Source organism: Oncorhynchus mykiss, chromosome 8 (assembly GCF_013265735.2).
Source record: "Oncorhynchus mykiss isolate Arlee chromosome 8, USDA_OmykA_1.1, whole genome shotgun sequence".
Taxonomy (NCBI): Eukaryota; Metazoa; Chordata; class Actinopteri; order Salmoniformes; family Salmonidae; genus Oncorhynchus; species Oncorhynchus mykiss.
In genome coordinates, this window is record NC_048572.1 from 50,141,292 (window position 1) to 50,162,805 (window position 21,514).

Consider the following 21,514-nt stretch of genomic DNA (forward strand, 5'->3'; position numbering starts at 1 on the left):
ACCATGTTTCATTGAAATGTACAGATGTGTGTCATCTGCATAGCAGTGAAAGGTAACATTATGTTTTCGAATAACATCCCCAAGAGGTAAAATATATAGTGAAAACAATAGTGGTCCTAAAACGGAACCTTGAGGAACACCAAAATGTACAGTTGATTTGTCAGAGGACAAACCATCCACAGAGACAAACTGACATCTTTCTGACAGATAAGATCTAAACCAGGCCAGAACTTGTCCGTGTAGACCAATTTGGGTTTCCAATCTCTCCAAAAGAATGTGGTGATCGATGGTATCGAAAGCAGCACTAAGGTCTAGGAGCACGAGGACAGATGCAGAGCCTCGGTCTGACGCCATTAAAAGGTCATCACAAGTGCAGTCTCAGTGCTATGATGGGGTCTAAAACCAGACTGAAGCATTTCGTATACATTGTTTGTCTTCAGGACAGCAGTGAGTTGCTGCGCAACAGCTTTTTATAAAATTTGAGAGGAATGGGGTCAAGGTTTGGCTTTTTCAAGAGAGGCTTTATTACTGTCACTTTTAGTGAGTTTGGTACACATCAGGTGGATAGAGAGCCGTTTATTATGTTCAACATAGGAGGGCCAAGCACAGGAAGCAGCTCTTTCAGTAGTTGAGATGGAATAGGGTCCAGTATTAAGCTTGAAGGTTTAGAGGCCATGATTATTACATCAATGTGTCAAGAGATATAGTACTAAAACACTTGAGTGTCTCCCTTGATCCTAGGTCCTGGCAGAGTTGTGCAGACTCAAGACAAATGACTGTCATTTCTCTTTGCTTATTTTATCTGTTCTTGCCATAATATGGACTTGGTCTTTTACCAAATAGGGCTATGAGAGAATGCCAAGAGTTTGCAAAGCTGTCATCAACGCAAAGGGTGGCTACTTTGAAAATGTAAAATATATGTTGATTTGTTTAACACTTTTTTGGTTACTACATGGTTGCATATGTGTTATTTCATATTGTTGATGTCTTCACTATTATTCTACAATGTAGAAAATAGTACAAATAAAGAAAAGCCCTTGAATGAGTAGGTGTGTCCAATTTTTTACATTATAGCCTTATTCTAAAATGTATTAATTGGCAACAATTTCTAAAAACCTGTTTTTGCTTTGTCATCATGGGGTATTGTGTGTAGATTTATGAAGGAAAAAACATTCCTTCATAAATCTACACACAGTACCATAATGACAAAGCAAAAACAGGTTTTTAGAAATTGTTGGCAATTTAGTAAAAAGAAATAACGGAAATATCACATTTACGTAAGTATTCAGGCCCTTTACTCAGTACTTTGGTGACGAAACTTTGGGAGCAATTACAGCCTCAAGTTTTCTTGGGTATGATGCTACAAGCTTGGCACATGTGTATTTGGGGAGTTTCTCCCATTCTTCTCTGCAGATCCTCTCAAGCTCTGTAAGGTTGGATCGGGAGTGTCGCTGGACAGCTACTTTCAGGTCTCTCCAGAGATGTTTGATCGGGTTCAAGTCTGGGCTCTGGTTGGGCCACTGAAGGACATTCAGAGACTTGTCCTGAAGCCACTCCTACGTTGTCTTGGCTGTGTGCTTAGGGTCGTTTTCCTATTGGAAGGTGAACCCAGTCTGAGGTCCTGAGCGCTCTGGAGCAGGTTTTCATCAAGGATCGCTCTACTTTGCTCCCTTCATCTTTGCCTCGATGCTGACTAGTTTCCCAGTCCCTGTCGCTGAAAAACAACAATTTAATTTTCCTAGTTTTACTATCCTTTTCAGAACTTCTGGTCCCCACAAGGATAATAAAACCAGACACAGACACACACACACAATATATATTATGTAGTGCCTCCTACTTAATTCTTTGTGTGCCAAATGCATTTTCATTCAATCTTGATTCACTCTCGGCGGCAAATTGGCTGAAAACTAAATTCCGTCTGCGTTATCTTCAGAAGATGAGATTCCAATTTGATCTAGTGAATTTCTGACACTTACAAATTCCAAGTGATTTCACAACACTGTGCCATCTATCATTCTCGGTTGTGCTGTGGCCAGCAATTCTGTTCTATGAGTGGGGTTACAGGTTTGAGACTATTTATATTTAGGTATACATTTGCATATTTTTGCATCCAAACTTTGCCTGTGGTGTTCCCATGCCTATTACATAACTAAGCATTACACCTTAAACCTGACAGTGATTTATTTTTTATTTTAACACTTAAATTACTCAGACGGTGACAACAAGTGTAACATCATCTTTGTCTGAGAATTATTATAATTCACTTATCCTTATATTGGGCTCCCGAGTGGCGCAGCGGTCTAAGGCACTGCATCTTATTGCTAGAGGCATCACTACAGACCTTGGTTAGAATCCAGGTTGTATCACAACTGGCCATGATTGGGAGTCCCATAGGGCAGCACACAATTGGCCCAGCGTCATCCGTGTTAGGGTTTGGCCCGGGTAAGCCGTCATTGTAAATAAGAATTTGTTCTTAACTGACTTTAAAAAAATAATAATAATATGGAAGATCATGTGCATGTACCTTTCAAGAGGTCTAGAGTACAGTCCTCCAGTATTTCTCAGCTGGCAAGGGAACAGATGCCTCTTGCCCATAGCCCTGTGGAGAATGAGACACCCCTAATCAGTGATATTCAGGCCCCCAATTTCTGCTTCTGCTCACTGGGGCGAGAGCAGGTTTCCATGGAGGTCTTGAAGTCAGTTATTGTATTTTTCTTTGCCAAGCACTCTACTCTGTAATCTACTCAGTTGTATTTTTTTGTAGCACTAGAATATAAGTTCCGCTTCAGTTCATCTCCATTAAAATGACTTATTATGCTGTCAGCAATGGTCGTGCCCTAGATTTGACTGACAGCATCGTTCGTCCTGTAGATTCGGAATATTGCACTTTTTTTGCCACAGTGCAGCAACCTCATAGTGTTGGGCAAGACCAATAACAGTTTCATGGTGGGTAATGAGGGGAAGTAGTAGTGCTGTTCACTCATATGTGGCCATTACCTAGCTGTAGCCGAGGAGTATTATTTTGCATAATTGTTTGGTGAATAGTCTACTAAGACTAGGGTTGTTAAAAGGATATGGAAGTGTCCAAAGGGAATCGATTCTGTAACTATGCACGCAGGTGGGGACAGCAAAGTCACTTAGGGACTCGCAGACCCTTTTTAAAAGATGCCCAAATTGAGTGTTTTTGGTAAACAGGTCTTGAACACCTGCAGGTGCAGAATTATTTAACCTTCGTAACCTCATTTACGACACCTTCTGTACTCCCTCCACTCCTTCCTTCAGTTTTTCCAAGGACAAGACACCAAAATAAACTCACCATTGACCGATCATTCTCCCTCTCTTGGCCAGATCCTCTATCACGTCAACCTTGACTTCCACTGCTATGCCGATGACGCCCAGATCTACCTCAGCACCAAATCTCTCCTCAACCCACCTCTGACCCACATTGAATCCTGCCTCTCTGCGATAAATACATGGATGCAGCAAAGCATCCTCAACCTCAACAGTGATACAATGGAACTCCTACTCCTCGGCATCAAATCCACCCTCAACAAAGCTAAGACCCTCACCATTGACGACACCACTGTGTCTCCCTCCCCCACACAGGCAACGTTGGCGTCATTCTAGACACCACCCTCTCTTTTGACCACCACAAGACAGATGGTCAAATCCTCATTCATCCACCTCCGCAACATTGCCAAAGTCAGGCCCTCCCTCTCCCGTTCTGCCGCTGAAACCCTCATACATGCATTGATCTCCTCCCGTCTTGACTAATGCAACTCACTACTCTACGGCATCAACTCAAACTGCCTCCATAAGCTCCAAATGGTTCAAAACTCTGCAGCTCACCACACTAAGTCTTGGCAGCACGTCACCCATGTTCTCCGTGAACACCACTGGCTCTCAACACATTGATTACAATATCCTCCTTCGTACCTAAAAAGCCCTTCACCGCTTTGCCCCTCCTTACCTCTCAGACCTTCTTCTCCCCTACCAACCCACATCCCCAGGTCGAAGCTCCAAAGCTTCACCGACAGGGACCTCACCAGGGTTGCTCCTAGGCTCTGGAAGTCCCTCCTTTCAGCCATCTGTGACTCTGAGTCCTTCACCACCTTTCAGGGTCCTAAAGCCCCCCCAATCTCGCCCCTTACCCTAAACCGGGTTTGCATCTAAACCCAAATCTTACCCTCCTCATACACTGATACAGTACGTCACACTCTTTCCCTTTCTTGAGCCGACCCCTCTCTTTGTTTTTTGTTTCGTCTGATGTTATATTTTGACTCCTGTTTTTTATTTTATTTCTACAATTGTAAAGTGATTTTGGGTCTTTAAAGTGCTAAACAAGTCCCATGTATTATTTGTATACCTATTTTCCTCTGCCTAGCACCTTCCTCTACCTCACTTAACTGCCTATCATGTCCCCCCCAAAGAATCTGGCTGGGTAGATGTGATTGTGTATATCTCGCTCGCTCTGTGTGTGCGTGTGTGTGCCCCAGGGAAGTGTTTCTCTCGCTTAAATATTTATGTGTTGGCCTACATACAATTATTTTTCAGAACATATTAAATTAGACATTCAATTAATGATTACATTTTTTTTTTTTTGTATTATTGTGGTAGGAGGAACCTTAGTTTTGGTCTGTGTTTTCCAGGGGACTCCAATTAGTAAAATATATTAATTCAACCTTAGACCTGATGTTCGGGTGAGAGCTTTGTTCTGAACGTCCACTGTGAAGTTAATCATTTAAAACTTTGGAAATATATTGCTTTCATCTTTTGCAAATAGAATAGGCTACTGTAGCCTAATAACGTTTTTTTCACGAGTTCTTGGTCAATGCATCTTCATATTTTTCTGCCTACTGACGCGTGTAAAACAAAGTTCAATATTTTCGGCAATTCCCGACAATGTTTTGGCTCGGTGAAGAACATTGATAAAAATAATTATACTCGACAGTAGGCCTGAACATAATTGAAAAGACTGCTTTATGGTTATTTTTACAAGCACAATTCCCGCCCATACACGGCGTCGTCACTGATTCAAATTGCCAGAGAGGTTTTAGTTCGGTGAAGTACCACTGTCGCATCGCTAGAGGAACGGATACTAGGTCAGGCTTTGTTTGTGGATGAGCTCCATCACCTCCTCCCAGAAATGTGGACGGATATAAGGAAACTACTGCTCTTTCATTTGTTAGCCCTGAAACTTCATTCCTCAAAAGGTTTGTCCTATTTTCTTCGATCCTTAAAATGATGCTAATCGGATGAAAGTATGCCGGTAATGAGCTAAACGGAGAGGGATCCAGCCTAACGCGGTCTCCTCCGGATGATAGCGAATGATTTCATGCGCTAGCCTACTGTTGCAACGATGTGGGAGAACCACTCATTGTTAGTGGAAAACTGAATGAAAATATCACAATACAAATTGTGGTAATTTAAACTGTATGTTTTATGAACATTTATGGGAAAATGTATGGGGAATGTGTGCGTCAGCGTTTACTTGGCAATGTTGACATGTGTTCCTTGGATGTGAGAGCATCCATATAATTACAACATAGGTGGTAGTAGCCTAGGCTACATTAATTTTTGTTTCATTGTAACGATACGATGGTTAGGCCTAACGTGCGCCCACTCCCTTTTAAAATGCTATAATTATAAATGACAGAATCGGTCCTTACAATCGGTCCTCACAATGGGCAAAGACATCAGTTCAACTTCTAGTTTAGATTTACATTTGGTTGAGTGGTCAATGTCAACTAACGTGAAATCAATGTGAAATAAACAAACAAAAAATGTACCATGTCATTGCATTTAGGTTAAAAGTTGTGTGAAAAAAAATACGAAATTCTCTTACATTGATTACTTTTTTCAAACCCAATCAGTTTTACACGTTGATTCAACGTCATCACATTTCTTTTTGTTTGTTGAAATTACGTGGAAACAACGTTGATTCAACCAGTTTGCCAAGTGGGTTATGTGTCTATTGTAGCAAAACAACAGCCCAAAGTGACGCTCATAACGGAATCCTATTTCAATCCTGACTGACTGGCTGAATATGCGGCATATCATAGGCATTCATTATCAAATTACAGTTTGAGCCCATGTGTTATGTGGATGGCGGGATGTGCGCTTATTATTGATGTTTTTTCCAACATTGCAGGAGCAGAGGCAGAAGAGTGTGAGGATGGTCAGTTTCAGTGCAATAACAAAAGGTGTATACCGACCATATGGAGGTGCGACGATGATGACGACTGCTCAGACAACAGCGACGAGGAAAACTGTGGTAAGTAAAACAATTCATAATAATGTCTGACATTGCCTTCAAATTGCCTACACGTGACACTTAGGCAACTTTTCAATTTCTAAAAACACACATGGACACTTGAGAAACAGACCATGACTAGGCTACTCAGAATAATAGTGACTTTTTGGCACATTTGGTGGCGGTGGCAAACTGTGACTATAGGACCATCAGAGGGATCAAAAATCTTCCAATACCTTGTATCAAACTCAAAAATCAAGAAGAAAACATAGCATTACTTAATGTGCCCAACATATCTTCTGTAGATGGAACATTCTAGTTATAGTGAAGGAGGAACAATGCTTTTTGACATTATGAATGAATCAAACAGGCCTGGCTGCGCTTTGGGCTGCCGCACAAACAGAGATAGAACAGGCATGGACACAACATGTGACACACAGCATAAAATAATTGGACCAGCAAAACAAAAAACAGACTTTTTACACAACCTATGGTAGGCCAACACCACTATCACCAAAAGGACAGGGACCGTAATACCTGTGCACTCCATAGCGCTGAAGGAGAGACAGTTTTGGTCAAACAAGACAACTGGGAATCCTGCCAAAAACTAGCTCCGACTGGGATGATTATTTTTTGAACTGTCATCAAACTCAGATTTCCAACTCAGGAACTCGGGCCTCTTTCTAGAGCTCCGACCTCAAGATCACTGATGTCATGATTTTGACCTCGTTTATATTTTTTGAGTTCCCTGTTGTCTTGAAAGCACCAATAGACATTTCATTTCAATTAGAATATTTTTTAACAGACCCACCAATTACAAGTCAAAATGTGATTGGTTCATTGCACTGTCACTCCAAAATTCTGCTCTAATAGAGTTTAATGGCAGAGGCCTTCTGTCTAGCTTCTGAAGGCCTAGCCAATGGCTAGCTGAGCTAGATTTTTCTAACCATAGACCACCAATGAAAATAAATCCTGATTGGATATAAATCAGTATTAACCCTTGTCTTTCCAACACAAACTGAAGCGATGAAATCAGAAGATCATACAATTGATTGTAAAGATGAAATAGAAATTAAAACAACATTTTATTTGACATTTATTTATAAATCCTTAGGCCTTCTCTGAAGGCTTTGAAGGGGCTCCTTATTCCACGCTATTTTGTAGACTATGATGGTTTGGTCTCGTTCTATCACCAAAAAAATGTATGCCTATGTCAGATGATGTTAAAAGCAAGTAACGTTAATTTTACTCTCCACAGTAGCTATGTTGAATCGGGTGGCTAGTGCCTTGCATGTAAACCATTCCCCTTAATGTTTGAAAGAACAGGTGGATAGGGAGGGACCCATGGCATACAGTTGGGGGAATAACACACAGAGGGGACCGGTGCGACATCACACCTGAGTTGGGACGCTCTAGGGGCCTGTCATGCCAAACAGTGTCCACCTTCCAAAAAAGTGTCCTCCCTGCATCACAATGGGAATCGATATTCTATTAGCGTCCGTATTAGCGTCTGTTGCTATATCAGCGGTGTGTGATGACCTACTGTCGGTCCTAGGCCAACAATGAATAATGTTAAACTAACAAATTACCATCACGGGCTATGTTACAATTTACAACAGTGAACAGCTTGTGAAAGAGTGAATAGCTTGTGAAAGAGTGAACAGCTTGTGAAACAGTGAACAGCCTTGTGAAACAGGTGCGTCAATCGATTCTAGGGGGTTAAGAGAAGGGGACCGAGATGAAAACAAGCAAACACACAGGTTACAGGTAGATCAGGTATTGATTGATTTAAGTGTTCGATTAGACATGCAATAATGTAAATGGCAGTCAAAAAAGAAAGGATATCTGTCTAATTTTTGACACCAGAGGGGTAAGGAATGGGAGGAGGTCTCCAGAGATGGAGAAGGGATGGGATGAGGTCTCCAGAGATTGAGAAGGAATGGGAGGAGGTCTCCAGAGATGGAGAAGAGATGGGATGAGTGGGCAGATTGTTCTGCAATCAGATGTCACTAGATGCAGAATTTCGTCTGGAGTGAGAGGAGAAAGAGTTGAAGGATGATGGAAGAGACAGAAACAAGAGACAGGAGGTGCTACTTTTTCCTGTCACTTGTAATCGACAGTCATCGTCTTGTCTCCTCGCCGTCTTGAAACATGGCAGAACCCCTGGAGATCAAAAGCAGAGTAAAGGGAAAAGAGGTGGCGGGATGAAAAAGCAAACACAAAGGCTACTTCATTTTCAATATCATGGGCCTGGTTTAGTTCAAAGCCCTCACTACGTCAAGGTATAGGCTGTGAGTTTTTTCGTTTTTTAAATTAAGTCCCTTAACCCCCTACTCTATTTTTTCAGTGTTTGATCTGATGGGGCTCAGGTAGGTGTAACAATATGGTGATGACCCGACCCTGCTGTGTAATGGGCCCTGGGACACCTCTGTCATATTATTTACACAAATCTAGAACCTACAAATATGCAAACACTAACTAGAAACCAATGTTCAATTCCAAAACCAACCCTGGCCTAAAATTTGATTTGGAATTGGGCAAAGATGAATGGTTAGGGAGAAGGGGCTATAATGACCAATAAGGAACTGGGCAACTGAACAGTCAATTTCAGTCAACTGAACATTTTACTTGCAATAAATATATTTACTATGCAAATGTACACATTTACTGCCAAGTTTCAAATACAGTTGAAGTCGCAAGTTGACATACACCTTAGCCAAATACATTTAAACTCAGATTTTCACAATTCCTGACATTTAATCCTAGTAAAAATTCCCTGTCTTAGGTCAGTTAGGATCGCCACTTTATTTTAAGAATGTGAAAGGTCAGAATAATAGTATAGAGAATTATTTATTTCAGCTTTTATTTCTTTCATCACATTCCCAGTGGATCAGACGTTTACATACAAATCAAATCAAATCAAATTTTATTTGTCACATACACATGGTTAGCAGATGTTAATGCGAGTGTAGCGAAATGCTTGTGCTTCTAGTTCCGACAATGCAGTAATAACAAGTAATCTAACTAACAATTCCAAAACTACTGTCTTGTACACAGTGTAAGGGGATAAAGAATATGTACATAAGGATATATGAATGAGTGATGGTACAGAGCAGCATAGGCAAGATACAGTAGATGGTATCGGGTACAGTATGTACAAATGAGATGAGTATGTAAACAAAGTGGCATAGTATAGTATAAAGTGGCTAGTGATACATGTATTACATAAGGATACCATCGATGATATAGAGTACAGTATATACGTATGCATATGAGATGAATAATGTAGGGTAAGTAACATTTATATAAGGTAGCATTGTTTAAAGTGGCTAGTGATATATTTACATCATTTCCCATCAATTCCCATTATTAAAGTGGCTGGAGTTGAGTCAGTGTCAGTGTGTTGGCAGCAGCCACTCAGTGTTAGTGGTGGCTGTTTAACAGTCTGATGGCCTTGAGATAGAAGCTGTTTTTCAGTCTCTCGGTCCCAGCTTTGATGCACCTGTACTGACCTCGCCTTCTGGATGATAGCGGGGTGAACAGGCAGTGGCTCGGGTGGTTGATGTCCTTGATGATCTTTATGGCCTTCCTGTGACATCGGGTGGTGTAGGTGTCCTGGAGGGCAGGTAGTTTGCCCCCGGTGATGCGTTGTGCAGACCTCACTACCCTCTGGAGAGCCTTACGGTTGAGGGCGGTGCAGTTGCCATACCAGGCGGTGATACAGCCCGCCAGGATGCTCTCGATTGTGCATCTGTAGAAGTTTGTGAGTGCTTTTGGTGACAAGCCGAATTTCTTCAGCCTCCTGAGGTTGAAGAGGCGCTGCTGCGCCTTCTTCACGATGCTGTCTGTGTGAGTGGACCAATTCAGTTTGTCTGTGATGTGTATGCCGAGGAACTTAAAACTTGCTACCCTCTCCACTACTGTTCCATCGATGTGGATAGGGGGGTGTTCCCTCTGCTGTTTCCTGAAGTCCACAATCATCTCCTTAGTTTTGTTGACGTTGAGTGTGAGGTTGTTTTCCTGACACCACACTCCGAGGGCCCTCACCTCCTCCCTGTAGGCCGTCTCATCGTTGTTGGTAATCAAGCCTACCACTGTTGTGTCGTCCGCAAACTTGGTGATTGAGTTGGAGGCGTGCGTGGCCACGCAGTCGTGGGTGAACAGGGAGTACAGGAGAGGGCTCAGAACGCAACCTTGTGGGGCCCCAGTGTTGAGGATCAGCGGGGAGGAGATGTTGTTGCCTACCCTCACCACCTGGGGGCGGCCCGTCAGGAAGTCCAGTACCCAGTTGCACAGGGCGGGGTCGAGACCCAGGGTCTCGAGCTTGATGACGAGCTTGGAGGGTACTATGGTGTTGAATGCCGAGCTGTAGTCGATGAACAGCATTCTCACATAGGTATTCCTCTTGTCCAGATGGGTTAGGGCAGTGTGCAGTGTGGTTGAGATTGCATCGTCTGTGGACCTATTTGGGCGGTAAGCAAATTGGAGTGGGTCTAGGGTGTCAGGTAGGGTGGAGGTGATATGGTCCTTGACTAGTCTCTCAAAGCACTTCATGATGACGGATGTGAGTGCTACGGGGCGGTAGTCATTTAGCTCAGTTACCTTAGCTTTCTTGGGAACAGGAACAATGGTGGCCCTCTTGAAGCATGTGGGAACAGCAGACTGGTATAGGGATTGATTGAATATGTCCGTAAACACACCGGCCAGCTGGTCTGCGCATGCTCTGAGGGCGCGGCTGGGGATGCCATCTGGGCCTGCAACCTTGCGAGGGTTAACACGTTTAAATGTCTTACTCACCTCGGCTGCAGTGAAGGAGAGACCGCATGTTTTCGTTGCAGGCCGTGTCAGTGGCACTGTATTGTCCTCAAAGCGGGCAAAAAAGTTATTTAGTCTGCCTGGGAGCAAGACATCCTGGTCCGTGACTGGGCTGGGTTTCTTCCTGTAGTCCGTGATTGACTGTAGACCCTGCCACATGCCTCTTGTGTCTGAGCCATTGAATTGAGATTCTACTTTGTCTCTGTACTGGCGCTTAGCTTGTTTGATAGCCTTGCGGAGGGAATAGCTGCACTGTTTGTATTCGGTCATGTTACCAGACACCTTGCCCTGATTAAAAGCAGTGGTTCGCGCTTTCAGTTTCACACGAATGCTGCCATCAATCCACGGTTTCTGGTTAGGGAATGTTTTAATCGTTGCTATGGGAACGACATCTTCAACGCACGTTCTAATGAACTCGCACACCGAATCAGCGTATTCGTCAATGTTGTTATCTGACGCAATACGAAACATCTCCCAGTCCACGTGATGGAAGCAGTCTTGGAGTGTGGAGTCAGCTTGGTCGGACCAGCGTTGGACAGACCTCAGCGTGGGAGCCTCTTGTTTTAGTTTCTGTCTGTAGGCAGGGATCAACAAAATGGAGTCGTGGTCAGCTTTTCCGAAAGGGGGGCGGGGCAGGGCCTTATATGCGTCGCGGAAGTTAGAGTAACAATGGTCCAAGGTCTTTCCTCCCCTGGTTGCGCAATCGATATGCTGATAAAATTTGGGGAGTCTTGTTTTCAGATTAGCCTTGTTAAAATCCCCAGCTACAATGAATGCAGCCTCCGGATAAATTGTTTCCAGTTTGCAGAGAGTTAAATAAAGTTCGTTCAGAGCCATCGATGTGTCTGCTTGGGGGGGGATATATACGGCTGTGATTATAATCGAAGAGAATTCTCTTGGTAGATAATGCGGTCTACATTTGATTGTGAGGAATTCTAAATCAGGTGAACAGAAGGATTTGAGTTCCTGTATGTTTCTTTCATCGCACCATGTCACGTTAGTCATAAGGCATACGCCCCCGCCCCTCTTTTTACCAGAAAGATGTTTTTTCCTGTCTGCGCGATGCGTGGAGAAACCTGTTGGCTGCACCGCTTCGGATAGCGTCTCTCCAGTAAGCCACGTTTCCGTGAAGCAAAGAACGTTACAGTCTCTGATGTCCCTCTGGAATGCTACCCTTGCTCGGATTTCATCAACCTTGTTGTCAAGAGACTGGACATTGGCAAGAAGAATGCTAGGGAGTGGTGCGCGCTGTGCCCGTCTCCGGAGTCTGACCAGAAGACCGCCTCGTTTCCCTCTCTTTCGGAGTCGTTTTTTTGGGTCGCTGCATAGGATCCACTCCGTTGTCCTGTTTGTAAGGCAGAACACAGGATCCGCGTCGCGAAAAACATATTCTTGGTCGTACTGATGGTGAGTTGATGCTGATCTTATATTCAGTAGTTCTTCTCGACTGTATGTAATGAAACCTAAGATGACCTGGGGTACTAATGTAAGAAATAACACGTAAAAAAACAAAAAACTGCATAGTTTCCTAGGAACGCGAAGCGAGGCGGCCATCTCTGTTAGTATACTCAATTAGTATTTGGAAGTATTGCCTTTAAATTGTTTAACTTGGATCAAACGTTTTGGGTAGCCTTGGCCCATTCTCCAAAAAGTATGATCTTTGTCCCTATCATCAGTTGCAAACCGTAGTCTGGCTTTTTTATGGCGGTTTTGGAGCAGTGGCTTCTTCCTTGCTGAGCGGCCTTTCAGGTTATGTCTATGTAGGACTCGTTTTACTGTGGATATAGATACTTTTGTACCCGTTTCCTCCAGGATCTTCACAAGGGCATTTGCTGTTGTTCTGGGATTGATTTGCACTTTTCGCACCAAAGTACGTGCATCTCTAGGAGACAGAACGAGGCTCCTTCCAGAGCGGTATGACGGCTGTGTGGTCCCATGGTGTTTATACTTGCGTACTATTGTTTGTACAGATGAACGTGGTACCTTCATGCGTTTGGAAATTGCTCCCAAGGATGAACCAGACTTGTGGTCTACAATTCTGAGGCCTTGGCTGATTTATTTTGATTTTCCCATGATGTCAAGCAAAGAGGCACTGAGTTTGAAGGTAGGCCATTGAAATGCATCCACAGGTACACCTTCAATTGACTCAAATGATGTCAATTAGCCTATCAGAAGCTTCTAAAGCCATGACATAATTTTCAGGAATTTTCCAAGCTGTTTAAAGGCATAGTCAACTTAGAGTATGTAAACAATTGTTGGAAAAATTACTTGTGTCATGCACAAAGTAGATGTCCTAACCGACTTGCCAAAACTATAGTTTGTTAACAAGAAGTTTGTGGAGTGGTTGAAAAACGGGTTTTAATGACTCCAACCTAAGTGAATGGTAACTTCCGACTTCAATTGTACATGTACCTAACAAGTTGGAAGACATTGGTTGTTGAAATACTAAAGTTTACGTACATCTCCACCCTGTCTTTCTCTCTGTTTTTCCGTTTTTCTCTGTTTCTCTCTCGCTTTCTCTCTGTCTCTCACTTGTATCCTCTTTCTCACTTACTTTTGTTCTCTCTCTGTCAGTCTGTTTCGCTCTCTCTCTCTCTCTCTCTCTCTCTCTCTCCCTCTCTCCTTGTGACAACTAGTTAAGGGCAGTTGGTGTGACCATAATTGCTTACTATTGCTTAATCCGTTTGTTTGATCTGGGTTAATTTATAGCTAGATACCTCAATATGACATAGACATATACTGTAACTAAATGTATAGCTAGCAACACGTAGATGGCTAAGTATTGAAAAATGGCTGTACACTAAATCCTTCCAGTGATCTAATAATAGTCAACTACTTAACGTTTCTCTGAATGGTGAATTACTCTGCCCCCCTACGAATGTTGCGCCTCTTGTCGAGATCACTGGTACCTTCATAGCACTTTTGGCTGGTTAGAAAATAAAATAAACTCCTCGAGGGATGCCATTAAAGTGCAAGCTACATACAAACAGAAAGGAACAATAACCGTTAGCTAGCTAGCTAACGTTAGCTAAATATAACTTTCTGGCTAGCTAGCTGACTAGGCAGGCTGAGTAGCTAGCAATGTCAATATTTATTCCTATTTAACAATATTTTCTTATATAATGACAGAGTACCAGTCAAACATTTGGACACACCTACGGTGTAAGGGTTTTTCTTTATTTCTACTATTTTCTATATTGTAGAATACCAGTGAAGACATCAAAACTATTAAATGACACATGGAATTATGTAGTAACCAAAAAAGTGTTAAACAAATCAAAATGTATTTTCTATTTGATATTCTTCAAAGTAGCCACCCTTTGCCTTGATGACAGCTTTGCACAGTGCAAAGGGTGGCTACTTTGAAGAATGTAAAATATATTTAGATTTGTTTAACACTGTTTTGGTTACTACATGATTCCATATGTGGTATTTCATAGTTTTGATGTCTTCACTATTATTCTACAATGTAGAACATAGTAAAAATAAAGAAAAACCCTTGAATGAGTTGGTGTGTCCAAACTTTTGACTGGTACTAGCGACATGTGGTAAAGAAAGTTTTGTCTATCCAGTCTTTTCAGTCTTCTGAAGCAATAGGTAGCAGGCAGGTAGTCACCCTCAAAACACTGTCCTTGGAGAGCGATTTTAAGTTAGTAAATTTGCGCTGACCGAGCGAGTGCTTATGAGGTGAAATAAAACTAGAACTGTCCTCCGCGTCCTCCGTCCTCCACGACCGCAACAGAGGCAAGCAACGGGCGCTTTGGTTCATTATGTAGGCCGGTCAGAATTTTGCCAGTTCTAGAAACTGCCCTAGCAACAGAAGCTAGAGCTCATCGAATCCCCTTGTGACGCGGGGGGTGGGGGCACTTTTTTTTGTCAGGTGGACACTATTTTGCATGATGGGCCCGATTTGTGTGCAGGTGATTTAACTCCTTCTGTCGAGAGTTCCTGGCTATTTTTCATTTAGGGCAGTGGTGCTATGTTTGGTTCTCAGGCCTCAGGGGCAATTTGTGGTGGAGGCATGAACGATGATTGGACAGCACATCTTCCCATCTCTTCCCACCCACATAGAGAAACCAGCTGACAGATAGTATATAGCAGGCTATGAGAGCCTATAGAGCTTTGATAGTTATCCAGAATCCTGTCAGACTCCCTCAGAAAAAATAATAGAATTCCAACCCCCTTTCTTTGTGTACCCAGCCCGTGTCCTATATTTTCAGGAGAAGCACAAACAAAAACATTGGTTGTACTCTTGGCATGCGTTTCTCTTTTGTCTCTCTGGGTTAATTGTGGCTCAAGAGAAATTCCTACTGGTACCCACTCTGTGCACAACTCTCTCTGTCTCCCTCTCTTACGAACACGCACGCGCACACACACACACATTTTCACTATCTTTCGCTCTTCTCTCTCCTTTGTGTCTGTCTTAAGGCTTCTGCATGCTTCGGTTTGGCGTGCTTGCGTGCTGCCTTAAAAGACCTTTGCTTGAAAAATGAGAAAAAGCAGCAATAGTACTGTTTGTCCAGGATACACTTCCTCAAAATCGTCCCAATTAATCTAAAATAATTCAATAAATCTTTCATTAATTTGGACGTTTTTGCCGAGATCTCAGTTGTGCAGTTTTACATCTATTTCTCAAGTTAAAAAAATGCGCACGAAAACTAGTCATCAATCGTTGAATGACAACAAACACTTAATTGAAAAATCCCTACTGTTGACCAATGGCCAACGAAGGGGCGTAGACTTCATCTCCAAGCCTCCGCTTGTAGTGTGCATGAACAGCTGAAAAATCCCTTGCCGAAGACCAAAACAAACAAAAAAACGTCACAAACGGTTCCGAATTGATTCGGACGGGAAGCATGTGGACGCCTTTACTTACACAGATGGACACACGCATACCAGTGGTGGCTGCTGAGGGGAGGATGGCTCATAATAATGGCTGGAATAGAGTATAATGGCTGGAATTGAGTATAATGGCTGGAATAGAGTATAATGGCTGGAATAGAGTATGATGGCTGGAATAGAGTATAATGGCTGGAATAGAGTATAATGGCTGGAATAGAGTATGATGGCTGGAATAGAGTATGATGGCTGGAATAGAGTATAATGGCTGGAATAGAGTATAATGGCTGGAATAGAGTATAATGGCTGGAATAGAGTATAATGGCTGGAATAGAGTATAATGGCTGGAATAGAGTATAATGGCTGGAATAGAGTATAATGGCTGGAATAGAGTATAATGGCTGGAATAGAGTATAATGGCTGGAATAGAGTATAATGGCTGGAATAGAGTATAATGGCTGGAATAGAGTATAATGGCTGGAATAGAGTATAATGGCTGGAATAGAGTATAATGGCTGGAATAGAGTATGATGGCTGGAATAGAGTATAATGGCTGGAATAGAGTATAATTGCTGGAATAGAGTATAATGGCTGGAATAGAGTATAATTGCTGGAATAGAGTATGATGGCTGGAATAGAGTATAATGGCTGGAATAGAGTATAATGGCTGGAATAGAGTATAATGGCTGGAATGGATTCCATCCGCTCCATTCTGGGCATTATTATGAGCCCTTCTCCCCTCAGCAGCTTCCATTGACCCACACACACACACACACTTTGTAGAGCATTTAGATCTATTGTGGCGATAAAGCCAGTCTCCGGAGGTCGCTTGGTATCCTTGCCCCCTCGTCTCTGACAGTGACACCAGCAGGTTGAGTCCTCAGGCCTCAGTGAAAACAGGTCATTTGGAGCTTCTCTCTTCGTCTCCCTAAAATATTAATGTGTCACTGTTCCACACCCGCGATACTGTGTGGGACATTTTTGTTATCGTTTTTTTTTTGTTCTTTGTTATTTTCTATTAAAGATTAATGGTATCGGTCTGGTGGACCCATTTTCTCCTTCTTTACTGTCCAACAGGGCTGGTGGCTTCAATTCCTTTTCAATTCTGTCAATTCAGGAAGTAAACCACATTTTTCTCATAGAGGAACATTGACATTTCTGTTTACTTCCTGAGTTGACTGGACTGACATGTAATTGACTTGAATCCTGCTGTACAACGGAATGTTACGTTTGGGTGGGTTGCATTTTGGAAATGCCGACTTTGCAAATACTTCTGGAAATTGTATTTGTCACATGCTTCGTAAACAACAGGTGTAGACTAACAGTGAAACACTTAATTATGGGCCCTTCACAACAATGCAGAGAGAGAGAAAAAATAGAAATGATAGAAAAATAATAACACAGGGATTAAATACACAATGAGTAACGATAACTTGGCTATATACACAGGGTACCAGTACCGAGTTGCTGTGCAGGGGTACGAGGTAATTGAGGTAGATATATAGGTAGGACATATAGGTAGTGATAAAGTGACTGGGCAACAGGATCGATAATAAACAGTAACAGCAGCAAATGTGAGTCAAAACGAGTTAGTGCGAAAAGGTTCAATGCAGATAGTCCTTGTAGCTACTCGTTAATTTAAATAACTATTTAGCAGTGGCTTGGGTGTAGAAGCTGTTCAGGGTCCTGTTGGTTCCAGACTTGGGGCACCGGTAACACTTGCCGTGCGGTAGCAGAGAGAGCTGTCTATGACTAGGGTGGCTGGACTCTTTGGGCCTTACGGCCTTCCTTTGACACCTAATCGAGGTAAATGACTATGCTACCAACATGCTTTTAGCAGGGGCCACCTGCTATTTGATGATTACATTTTCAAAATTGCATCACATTTTTCTTTTAGTTTAAAGTCTTCACTATGGTGACTAGCTGCTGTGTGTGGTGTGCCATATCTGTGTGAGCCCACGGAAAAGGCTGATTGAATTGCCTTAATGTTAGCCAGATTGTCGCCATCATCCTCATTCCTCACACAGTTGACCTGCTCTCAATGGGCCAAGACCCTTGCAATATTGGAGAATTACTCCCTTTTCAAATAGGCTAGGTTTTCAGAGGACTAGGCTTTATTACGAAGGTTGGAAATAATAAAATGAATACATGTACTGTATGTTAAAGAAGAATGCATGTAGGCTATTTGTACTGTATGAGAGTATCCCCTTTTCGAGGCTATTGTATAATAATATGAGTTTCCAATTGTGTGATGGTTCGACAGCATACTACATTGTATGCATTTTGTCTATGTTAAAGGCCCAATGCAGTCATCAACATGATTTTCCCGTGTTTTATATATATATTTCCACACTATGAAGTTGGAATAATACTGTGAAATGGTAAAAAATATGATAATTTAGTGTAAGGGCTGTTTGAAAAGGCCACCTGAAATTTCAGCCTGTTTTGGTAGGTTAGAGTTTTGGCCTGCCTGGTCAGTTAATAGACCAATAAGAAAGAGTTCCAAACCTCTGCCAATAACAGCTAGTTTTCAGTTTTCCCCTTCCAACTCAGACTACTCCCAGACAGTCCTAGTAAAATTCTTGCTTGAGAAATCGCTCTTAGCAAAAATAAGCTATTTTTATTTATTTGGGCAAATTGTAATGGAAAACAATCGCAGTAAGGTACTTAACACAGAAATTATTCGATATTGAGATAAATGCATTAGTATGTAGACAGTGTTTAAGGCTAAACATAAGATGCGTTTACTGTATGGTGTAATGAAGGTAATGACAAAGGGGTAATGTGGGGCAGAGGAATATAAATGTTTCCAATAGGGATGTGCATCTTTCCCTTTCAAGACGATTCGATACGTACAGTGGGGCAAAAAAGTATTTAGTCAGCCACCAATTGTGCAAGTTCTCCCACTTTAGAAGACGAGAGAGGCCTGTAATTTTCATCATAGGTACACTTCAACTATGACAGACAAAATGAGAAAAGAAATCCAGAAAATCACATTGTAGGATTTTTAATAAATTTATTTGCAAATTATGGTGGAAAATAAGTATTTGGTCAATAACAAAAGTTTATCTCAATACTTTGTTATTTACCCTTTGTTGGCAATGACAGAGGTCAAACGTTTTCTGTAAGTCTTCACAAGGTTTTCACACACTGTTGCTAGTATTTTGGCCCGTTCCTCCATGCAGATCTCCTCTAGAGCAGTGGTGTTTTGGGGCTGTTGCTGGGCAACACGGACTTTCAACACCCTCCAAAGATTTTCTATGGGGTTGAGATCTGGAGACTGGCTAGGCCACTCCAAGACCTTGAAATGCTTCTTATGAAGCCACTCCTTCGTTGCCCGGGCGGTGTGTTTGGGATCATTGTCATGCTGAAAGACCCAGCCACGTTTCATCTTCAATGCCCTTGCTGATGAAAGGAGGTTTTCACTCAAAATCTCACGATACATGGCCCCATTCATTCTTTCCTTTTTTTACCAAAAAGTTATATTTTGGTTTCATCTGACCATATGACATTCTCCCAATCTTCTTCTGGATCATCCAAATGCTCTCTAGCAAACTTCAGACGGGCCTGGACATGTACTTGCTTAAGCAGGGGGACACGTCTGGCACTGCAGGATTTGAGTCCCTGGCGGCGTAGTGTGTTACTGATGGTAGGCTTTGTTACTTTAGTCCCAGCTCTTTGCAGGTGATTCACTAGGTCCCCCCGTGTGGTTCTGGGTTTTTTGCTCACTGTTCTTGTGATCACTTTGACTCCACGGGGTGAGATCTTGCCCCAGATCGAGGGAGATTATCATTGGTCTTGTATGTCTTCCATTTCCTAATAATTGCTCCCACAGTTGATTTCTTCAAACCAAGCTGCTTACCTATTGCAGATTCAGTCTGCCCAGCCTGGTGCAGGTCTACAATTTTGTTTCTGGTGTCCTTTGACAGCTCTTTGGTCTTGGCCATAGTGGAGTTTGGAGTGTGACTGTTTGAGGTTGTAGACAGGTGTCTTTTATACTGATAACAAGTTCAAACAGGTGCCATTAATACAGGTAACGAGTGGAGGACAGAGGAGCCTCTCAAAGAAGAAGTTACAGGTCTGTGAGAGCCAGAAATCTTGCTTGTTTGTAGGTGACCAAATACTTATTTTCCCACCATAATTTGCAAATAAATTCATTAAAAATCCTACAATGTGATTTTCTGGATTTTTCTCTTCTCATTTTGTCTGTCATAGTTGAAGTGTACCTATGATGAAAATTACAGGCCTCTCTCATCTTTTTAAGTGGGAGAACTTGCACAATTGGTGGCTGACTAAATACTTTTTTGCCCCACTGTATCTATACTGAACAAAAATATATATGCAACATTCAATGCAACGTTCAATTATCTGGCAACAGCTCTGGTGGACATTCCTGCAGTCAGCATGCCAATTGCACGCTCCCTCAAAACTTGAGACATCTGTGGCATTGTGTTGTTTGACAAACCTGCACATTTTAGAGTGACCTTGTATTGTCCCCAGCACAAGGTGCATCTGTGTAATGATCATGCTGTTTAATCAGCTTCTTGATATGCCACACCTTGGCAAAGGAGAAATGCTCACTAACAGGGATGTAAACAAATGTAAACATTTTTATTTCTCTCAAACATTTGAGAAAAATAAGCTTTTTGTGCATATGGAACATTTCTGGGATCTTTTCTTTCAGCTCATGAAACATGGGACCAACACTTGACATGTTGCGTTTATATTTTTGTTCGGTGTAGATACAGTTGAAGTCGGAAGTTTACATACACTTATGTTGGAGTCATTAACATTTGTTTTTCAACCACTCCACAAATTTCTTGTTAGCAAACTATAGTTTTGGCAAGTCGGTTAGTGCATGACACAAGTAATTTCTCCAACAATTGTTTGCAGACAGATTATTTCACTTATAATTCACTGTATCACAATTCCAGTGGTTCAGAAGTTTACATACACTAAGTTGACTGTGCCTTTAAACAGCTTGGAAAATTGTCATAGCTTTAGAAGCTTCTGATAGGCTAATTGACATATTTTGAGTCAATTGGTGGTGTACCTGTTGATGTATTTTGAAGGCCTACCTTCAAACTCAGTGCTTCTTTGCTTGACATCATGGGAAAATCAAAAGAAATAAGCCCCAAAAAATTGTCGACCTCCACAAGTCTAGTTCATCTTTGGGAGCAATTTCCAAATGCCTGAAGGTAACACGTTCATTTGTACAAACAATGGTATGCAAGTTTAAACACCATTGGGACCACACAGTCGTCATACCGCTCAGGAAGGAGACATGTTCTGTCTCCTCGAGCTCAACGTACCTTGGTGCGAAAAGTGCAAATCGATCCTAGAACAACAGCAAGCAACACAAGGACCTTGTGAAGATGCTGGAGGAAACGGGTACAAAAGTATCTATATCCACATTAAAGTGAGTCCTATATCGACATAACTTGAAAGGCTGCTCAGCAAGGAAGAAGCCACTGCTCCAAAACTGCCATAAAAAAGCCAGACTACGGTTTGCAGCTGCACATGCGGACAAAGATCAGACTTTTTGGAGAAATATCCTCTGGTCTGATGAAACAAAAATAGAACCGTTTGGCCATAATGACCATCGTT

General features: G+C 42.1%; 1 protein-coding gene across 3 annotated transcripts in view; it reads left to right on the forward strand.

The window, feature by feature from the left end:
• The first annotated feature begins 5,072 nt into the window (after positions 1–5,072).
• LOC110530017 (low-density lipoprotein receptor-related protein 8) overlaps positions 5,073–21,514 on the forward strand; it is a 189,962-nt gene continuing 173,520 nt past the window's right edge. For all 3 annotated transcript variants that reach the window (XR_005052891.1, XM_036985560.1, XM_036985561.1), the window contains exons 1-2: positions 5,073–5,213; positions 6,152–6,274. Coding sequence is in view for 2 of the 3 variants with exons in the window: in XM_036985560.1 (XP_036841455.1) it covers positions 5,147–5,213; positions 6,152–6,274 (190 nt within the window). In the remaining variant the exon portion in view is untranslated. The remainder of the gene's footprint in view (positions 5,214–6,151; positions 6,275–21,514) is intronic.